This window comes from Cenococcum geophilum (assembly GCF_001692895.1).
Source record: "Cenococcum geophilum 1.58 unplaced genomic scaffold K441scaffold_3, whole genome shotgun sequence".
NCBI classification, from domain to species: Eukaryota; Fungi; Ascomycota; class Dothideomycetes; order Gloniales; family Gloniaceae; genus Cenococcum; species Cenococcum geophilum.
The window spans coordinates 4371843-4381024 of NW_027137561.1; the positions used below are offsets into that span (position 1 = coordinate 4371843).

The 9182-nt window shown below is 28.6% G+C and overlaps 1 protein-coding gene across 1 annotated transcript; it reads left to right on the forward strand.

Annotated features, from left to right (window-relative positions):
* Window positions 1–8410: 8410 nt before the first annotated feature.
* Window positions 8411–8665, forward strand: K441DRAFT_536571 (uncharacterized protein; the record flags this gene model as incomplete). Its single annotated transcript, XM_067642425.1, has 2 exons — window positions 8411–8518; window positions 8546–8665. Coding segments are annotated over 2 exons (228 nt in total), but the record flags the coding sequence as incomplete, so codon positions are not given.
* Between the last annotated feature and the right edge of the window lie 517 nt (window positions 8666–9182).

Consider the following 9182-nt stretch of genomic DNA (forward strand, 5'->3'; position numbering starts at 1 on the left):
TCCTAACTATTGGCTACTAGATCCTTATATACTTAACTTACTCTTTAGCTAATACTTTATTCGCCTTTTATCCTTAATATACTATAGACATATATTCTTTAAATATTCCCACTACTATCGTCTATTTAAGTATTCTTCTATAAGAAATCTTTTTAGTTAAAGTATTAAGTCTCCTAACTCCTAAACTTCTACTAAATGCTAGCTGTGTATATACTTAGCATTTCTATACTATTGCTTATCTAGCGCCTAATACATCCTTATAGGGTATTTCTAGTTTTTCTCTTTTAAATTTTTATACATTTTGTATATATCGTCTACGTATACAATCTATAATAGCGTATAGTGTACTAGGTGCTTTAGGTTAACTCTTAACTTATCTTTATCCTTAAGTTTAAACCTCTATTATGTTAATCTAAACGTTATAACTTTATTTATAGGTACTACAATACGTCTTTCACTTCTCTAGTCCTCTAATTATTACTTTAGATCTTTTAATATTATAATTAAGGCTCCCTTAATATAATTTATTACTTTTTCCGTAATTAGGTAATCCTAAATAACTCTCTTATTTAACTATATATAGAAATCTTCCTACTCGTTATTATGTCTTTACCTATACCACCTTTAGTACAGCTATTAGAGTATATACGGCTTATCCATAAGAAAGTATTTTCTTATTACTACGTTATAACAGCCTTTTATATGCCGTTTCTTAAACCTAGTTAGAATCCCTAGATCCTCTTTATTTTCCAGTTTAGTAAGCCACTTAGCTCTTAGCGTGCCTACTTTTAGCCTATTAGTAATTCTTTATACCGGTGTTCTATCTTATATATAACCTAGTATACTAGATCTTATATCTAGTTTCTATTTTTACTATATAAGGATTCTTGCTCTAAACTTATCTATAGTTTCTTATTATTTACGTCTTATAATTAGATCCTTAAAGTTCTCTTACTTCTTAATTATAGTATCAACTTTTTAATCTTTAGGCTAAATACTACGTTCCCCTAGTAAGTCTTCTAGGTTTATATATTTGTCTCCTAATCTAACTACTATTTATACTATAGATTCCTTAATCTATAGCGAAGCCTCTTACCTCTTACTTATAGGTGTCCTTATTTATACTCCAAATTCTTAGTCCCTTAGATTCTTTAATCCTAAGCTCGCTTCTTTCTTAAGCTATACTCTAGCCTTAGTCTAACTAGGCTTTACTAGTATTTTTATCTTATCTTAAAAGTCTTAAATCTTACTTATCTCGCTTTAAGAATCTTATACCTTTAGGAAACTTTATCCTGTGCTTATTTATATATCGCTAAACTAAGCCGTTACTCTACTCTATTGATTATTATCCGTTATAGGTCCCTAAGCATACCTTATCTTATTTTAAGAATCTTAAGCCTTTGGCCTTTTACCTTTATTAAGTGGTAAGCTAGCACTAGTAGTCGTCTACTTACTTAATCACCTTTAAATATTACTCCTTCCGTCTTATAAAGCGATGGATATTATATCTAACGGTATTATAATACCCGTTACTAAACCTTGCTCTATAGCGGTTTCGGTCTCTACTTCTATTATATTATTAAGGTTTAGATACCCCTAGTTAGTTCCCTTTTTTACCTTATTGCTGTTAATTAATAAGTACTCTGACTTTATTATTATTATTACTAATCTTTATCTATATATTGCTATAATATCTTAATCTAGCTTATAAAGTTAATCTTATTCTTTATCTAACTCTTTAGTTCCTTTAAGTCCTTTTAACTTTAGCTTTTATAGCTAATAGCTTATACCGTACTTAGCGTCTTTATAAATTTAGTATATATTATTATAATAAAACATAAAACTTCTAATTAAACACTCTTTTGTTCCTTATAGTATACTATTATCCCTCTATACGTATATATTATATACTATTAGTTTAGTTTCCTTTACTACATAGTAACTCTAACCACTTCTATAGTCTCTAGCAAAATAACCCTATTTTCCGCAATTTATATAAGCTCTATCTTTAAACTATTGCTTTTACTATAAAGTCCGCTTAAACGTCTTCTACTATTAAGATTCTTGGTTTAGCCTATACTTCTTAGTCCTATAATTACTTAATCCTTAACTTCTAGGTTTCTATAATTATTTTCTCTATTTTCTATAGTTTTCTTTAGTACTACTTAGGTCTATTAGCTCTGCGCCATACTATAGTTTTTAATTTAGCTTTAGTCGTTGCGTATTCTACGCCTTATATAACTATAAAACTCTATCCTAGCCTTTCTTAGCCTATTCCCTTTAGAAGATCCTATTATTAATCTTAATTACTTAATCTATTAATTCCCTAAGGGTATCCGCATCTTTTATTAGAATAATTACGTCCTAGACTTTTACCTTAAGTCCCTATTTATACTGTACTATAAGCGCCTTATTGTTTTATTTAACTTATATAGCCAACGTCTAAAACTATATTATGTACTTAATTACTAAAATTTGCTGTATTAGGTCCTAAAGCTTTTTCTTTATTATAGTTATTGCTTCTAGGTCCCCAAATATTTATATTAATCGTTTTATAAATCTAGTCTAGCTTATAAACATATATTATACCTCCTAATTAATGGTTATTATACTATTGTCCTATATTTCCGTAAGGTAGGGTTTAAACTATTTAAGCGCCCTTCCTGTTAGGAACAATCCTATATACGCTACTTAATCTATAGGTATTGCCAACTTTACTCCTTCCTGTGTAACTTTAAAGTATATTTACGTAAGGAATCCTTTAAGCTTTAATCTCTCTCCTAAGAATTGTTTAATTAAAGGTAACTTAACCTTAGCTACTTCTATTCCGTTAACCCTATTTTTAAGTACTATGTTATTATCTGTTAACTAATTAACTATTACCTATAACTATCTAACTATAACTAGTTGCGAGTTAGTATCTACTATACTAGTATTATTACCTAACCCTAAGGTTATTACTACCATTAATAGCGTTATTATGGCTGCTTTTAGTGGTATATTGTTTAACTTCTAATACCGTAACTAGGTAGTAATTATATAATAGGGTCTTATAGTAAGAACTACGGTGGACTCGTTAATAGGCTAGGTATATAGGTAATATAGAAAGTTAACAACGTAATAATAACTGGTAGAGTGGTTGCCTAATAGATTAACTCTAATTATATTCTAAGAATCACTATAAGGAAGGAACTATCTAGGTAGGGATTAAGGGTCCTTAAATACACAACCGTACTCCTATAAAATCCTTCTTATACGTAATATACGTGTTATACGTAAGGTATGTAAATTCCTTTCGTTCCTCTCGTTCAATACGTAGTATGTCATGTGACCTCGCTTACTATTTCTCGTCACATGATTCTATGGGTTCTATCCTAGACCATACTTGTATTAACCAACTAGCTTCTTCCAACTCCTCTTCTAGTAGTCGTAACATCGTACTTAAAGCGTCCGTAACACAAATATTATTATTTATAAGGGTAAGCTACTTGTATATACACTCTTAGATACTATATATCTAAAATTATTACGTCTCTATAGTAGTAAAAACCCTTATTAAATTAAAGAGCCTATAAGTAAGGGTAGATACCTTTTATTCCTATTTGTTACTATTTAGATATAGGTAAAAATCCTAGATAGCGCGCTAGAGCTTATAAGTCTTATATATATAAATAGCGGGGATCTAATATAATTAGTAAAATTTAGAATAGGATAGAATAGAAAATACTAAAATATAGGTTTTTCTTCTACTATGGTAATAGGAACACTTAAATTAATTTTTACTAAAGTAAGATATTTTATAGGTATAGAACAGGTCTAGTATAAGCGCGTAAACGTAATAACGGCAGCACTTTAGAGAAATTACTATAGAAGTAATAGAGGTGGTCTAGGGTGGTATTAAAATAATACTACTACTAGTTTAGGGACGCGTAGTATAATTATAAGCTATTATAAGAGAATACTACGGAAAGTTAGTATTATTAACGGAGATAAAATAGGGATTTTATTGCTTATAGATATATTATAAGAAGAGAATAAAGTAGTTATAAAAGAATAGCTAGAAATATAGAGGCTAAAAGCTAAAATATAGTAAAAACAGTTTACTAAAAAACAAGATAAATGGTATTATTAATAAAAAACGCGTAAGAGGCGGTAGCTTATAAACTAGAAGAAAATTAAAATAAAGATATTATTATTAAAACCTATTTTAGGTAAATAGGGATAGTAGCTAGTAGACGCGTTATATAGGACAACTTCTAGATTAACTTATAACAAACTCTTATAATAAGAAAGGTAAATCCCATCTAATTATTATTATTATTATTATTATAGTTCCATTATAAAGGCATTATAAAAAGCTATAGTAGAAAAAGAGTGGAGAAACTAAAAATAAAGTAAGGTTTTACGCTAGTAAAGAACCGGCTATAAGCTATATTATAAAGTACCTTTCTACTAAGAATTTTCCCTAGTAGTTTTAGCCGGAACTCTATAAAAGCTTAGTAGAGGTAAAGTCTTAAAGAACTAAAACCCTTAAAGGGGAGGCAATTATAACGGAATCCCCTAAAAGGTACATATTAGATAAGATAGAAGAAGGTTTTATCTATATTCTATCTATATTTTAAAAGACATAATTAGATAAATAAGGGGTAAAGTGTTTTACTAATGTCTTAAAAGGATTATATAGGGAGCTAGTTCTCCTCTAAAGAAGAACTAGCAATTAATCTCTAAATAGAAGAGGTTAAAAAGCATTTATCCTTTATTACGTAAAGCTTATTCTACCTTAACTTATCTTCTACTTACCTATAACTCTTATTCTACACTATTAATTAAATAATTATACGTTTTGGTTAGACTGGCCTCTTATACAGATAATAATAGGATACTTAAAGAAAGAATTAATAGAATTAAAGTAGCTAAGGTTAAGCTACTATCTATTAAGCGATTCTTAGGGGAAAGGTTAAAGCTTAAGAGATTTCTTATATAAATGTACTTTAAGGTTATATATAAAGGAGTAAAGCTAGCTATGGCTATAGACCAAGTTACCTATATAGGACTATTCCTAACAAAAAGGGTACTTAAGTAGTTTAAGCCTTATCTAACGGAGGTATAAGAAAACAGCATAGCAACTACTAACTAAGAGGTATAAGATATGTTTACTAGTTGGAACGGATTTATAGAACGCCTAACGTAAATATTTAGAGACCTAGAGGTAACTACTATAGTAAAGAGAAAGCTTTAAAACCTAGTATCGAGAACTTTAGCAATTAAGTATACGATATAATTTTAAACACTAGCTATATAGGTTAAGTAGAATAATAAGGCGCTTATAGTATAGTATAAATAGAGACTTAAGGCTAAAGTCTAAGACGTAATTATCTTAATAGAAGATGCGGATACTCTTAGGGAATTAATTAATTAAGCAATTAAGATTAATAATAGGATCTACTAAAGAGAGCAGACTAAAAAAGGTTAGGATAGAGTTTTATAGTTATATAAGACGTAAGGCACGCAACGATAAAGTTAAAGTTAGAAATTATAGTATAGCACAGAGCTAATAGACCTAAGTAGTACTAAAGAAGCCTATAAGAGATGGATAAAACGACTATAGAAACCTAGAGGATAAAGATTAAGTAATTATAGGTCTAGGGAGTAAAGGCTAAACCAGGGATCTTAGTAAGAGAAGATATTTAGGCGGACTCTATAATAAAAGAAATGGTTTAAAAAAGAAGCTTATATAAATTATAGAAAATAGGGGTATTTTGCTAAAAACTATAAAGATAGTTAGAGTAACTATATAGTAAAGGGAACTAGACTAGCAGACGATATATATATATAAAGAGATAATAGTATACTGCGATGAACCAAAGAGTGTTTAATTAAAAGTTTTGCGTTTTATTATAATAACGTATACTAAATTTATAAAGACGATAAGTATAGCGTAAGCCATTAGCCACAGAAGCTAAAATTATTAGAGTTTAGAGGAACTAATAAAATATTACGCAGATTGGATATTAAGGACGATAAATTTAATATAGGCAAAATATTTAGCAATAATAAGGTAATAAAGGCAGCTTACTAAGAGCATATAAACCTTAGAGATATTATAATAGAAGTAAAAGTTAAATCTACTATAGAGGAAGGATTAATAATAGGGATTAAGACTCTATTAGATATAATATCTATTACTTTACAAGACGTAAGAGAAGTAAAATAGTAAACTACTTTAGTACTTAATAAAGGTAAAAGGCTAAAGGCTTAAGATTCTAAAGAACGGATAAAAGTATAAGCTAGTTATCTATAAGGATAAATTAAGGCAAGAGATTAGGAAGATAAGACTTCCGTAAAAAAGGGAAAGAGTCTTATAACAGGTAAATAAAGTATTTAGCCTTAGAGTTAAACAGTTAACACTAGAATAATAAAGGTTATAAATTTAGAGGATTTTAAGGCTAGACGTAAACCAGGAGAAGACTAGGAAGAATTTAAGAATTAAATTAAAGCGTAGTAAGAATAAAGAGGCTACTAAGGGTTAAGAATACTAGGTAGACTTAGGGTTAGAGTACCTATACAAAAAATTACTAATAGGCTTAGAGTAGGCACGCTAAGAGTAAAGTGGCTTAAAGAACTAGAATAAGAAGAGGACTTAGGGGTTCTAACTAAATTTAAAGAAAGGTATACTAAAGGTTATAATAATGTAGTAATAACAAGATATTTTCTTACTAATAGATTGTATACGCTTATAGAGCTATACTAAAAGTAGTATAGGCAGCGACATAATAATAAGTGGGAAGACTTTTATATATAGCTAGATAAAAAAAGTTGTTTAAGACTAAGTAATTACGGGAAAACGTATAAGTTACATTAAGGGAGCATTAATTATAATATTAAAAAACCTAGAAGAGAGATTAGAGGACTAGAGGAGTAAGAGGTAAATTATAGTACCTATAAATAATAAATTAGTGTTTAGATTAGCTAGATAAAGGTTTAAACTTAAGGATAAAGAAGAGTTAAGAGTTAACCTAAAGTACCTAGCGTATTACATATTAGTATAGATTATATATATAGATAATATATACAATATATATAAGAATCTAAAGAAAAAAAAATCGGAAGTACCCTATAAGGATATATTAGGCGCTAGATAAGCGATAGTATAAAAAGCTAAATATATACACAGGTGGCATCTAATAGAAGTTTAAGGGTTAGGAGACTTAATATTTTAACTAAGGGGATTCCTTACGGAAGAATGCTTAGACAGATAATAGTAGTAGAAATACCCAGAGAATACTTATCTATAATATATTAAGGATAAAAATCGAACTAAATATTAGCTAAAGAGTAAGCTAAGTATAACAGGATCTAGCAGCTAATAGTTAGGAAAAGTAGAGGCCTACGAAACTAAAAGGAGCCAGTAGTAGAGCCTTAGACCCTTAAAGGAATTTAAGGACAACACCTAAATTTATAAGTTAATTGGCAAGATTAATAGTTTAAAGTACTAATAGATAGTAGAGTAATACGGAACCATATTTTACTAGTAGTAGTATAAAGGATAGAACTACCTTATAAACAGAAGGAGCATCCTTACCTATTAGTTATAATTTTAGGAGATCTAATAGCCTATAAAGGAGGTATTATTAATCTTAAAATAGGACCTATTTAGATAACCATTAAAGGGAGACAGATTAAGATATCTTTTAATATCTTACTATTAGGAAGGAATAAGGCAGTACTAAAAATACCTTAGTTATAGGAATATAATTTAAAGATTAATTAGATTATAGGATAGGTTAATATTAGAAATACTTAATAATATAAAATGCGATAGCAAACCAAAATAGTATAGTACTAAGTTAGAGCAATATATAAAGAGACTAAGTAAGGCTTAAGTTATATACTAAAGAGATACTATGAGTACAGTAAGAAGCTATAAAGCCTAAAAAGTAAGAAGCTGTTAGAGTATATAGTATAGGATTATAAGATAGAATTAGAACTAAAAATAAGTCTAACGTTCTTTCTAATTTATAAACCAACTAAAGAAGAGTCAAAAGCACTTAAAGAGTTTATCTAAGAAAACCTATAAAAGGGATACATTAGACCATCGCAGTTATTAGTAGAATATCTAGTACTATTTATACTAAAAAAGAACAGAAAGCTTAGGCTATGTATTAACTATAAGTAGTTAAATAGCATTACTAGGAAGAATTGGTATTCTTTACCCTTAATTAGCAAAATTTAGAATTGAATAGGTAATGCGCAAATCTTTATGGAAATAGATCTAAGATAGGCATACTATTAAATTAGGATTAAGGACGGCGATAAATAAAAGGCAGCCTTTAGGTTAAAGGAAGGACTATATAAACTATTAGTTATATAATTTAGACTTATAAACGCACTAGCGACGTTCTAGAAGCGAATTAACAGTATATTAGGAGAACACCTTAATAAGTTTATTATAGTATACCTTAACAACATTATTATCTACTTAATAACTAAGGAAGAGCACAGAGAATACGTTAAATGGGTCTTAAGGAGACTATAGGAAGAATAGATGCTAGTAGCAATTAAGAAATATAAGTTCTTTATTAGGAAGACAGATTTTATTAGATTTATTATTAAACTAGGTTATATTAGTATAGACCTAAAGAAGATTAAAGCTATAGTAAGTTAGTAAGAACTAGAGAATATAATGTAATTAAGGTTATTTTTAGAGTTCTATAACTACTATAAAAGGTTTATAGCATAATAGTTAAAGAATATTAAACCCTTTACCAGACTTATAAAGAAAGAGAAACTATAGGTATAGGGAAATAAGTAAAAAAAGTTGTTTAAAGAACTTAAGGAGTTATTTACCTAGAAGCCAATCTTTAAAATCTACTAATTAGGGTTAAAGAAAACCGTAGAAACGGACGTATTAGACTTTATATTAGAAGTATATTTACTATAGAAGTATAGAAACATATAGCACCCAGTGGCGTACTATAGCCGGAAAATAATACTACTAAAGTTAAACTATAATATCTATAATAAGGAGTTATTAAGCATAGTTATAGTACTTAAGAAATAGAGAGCATTCTTATAAGACATAGAGAAACTATTTATAGTTAAAACGGATTTTAAGAACCTAACGGGGTTCCTAATAACAAAAGAACTTAACTAAAGATAGGTTAGATAGGCAAAGATACTTA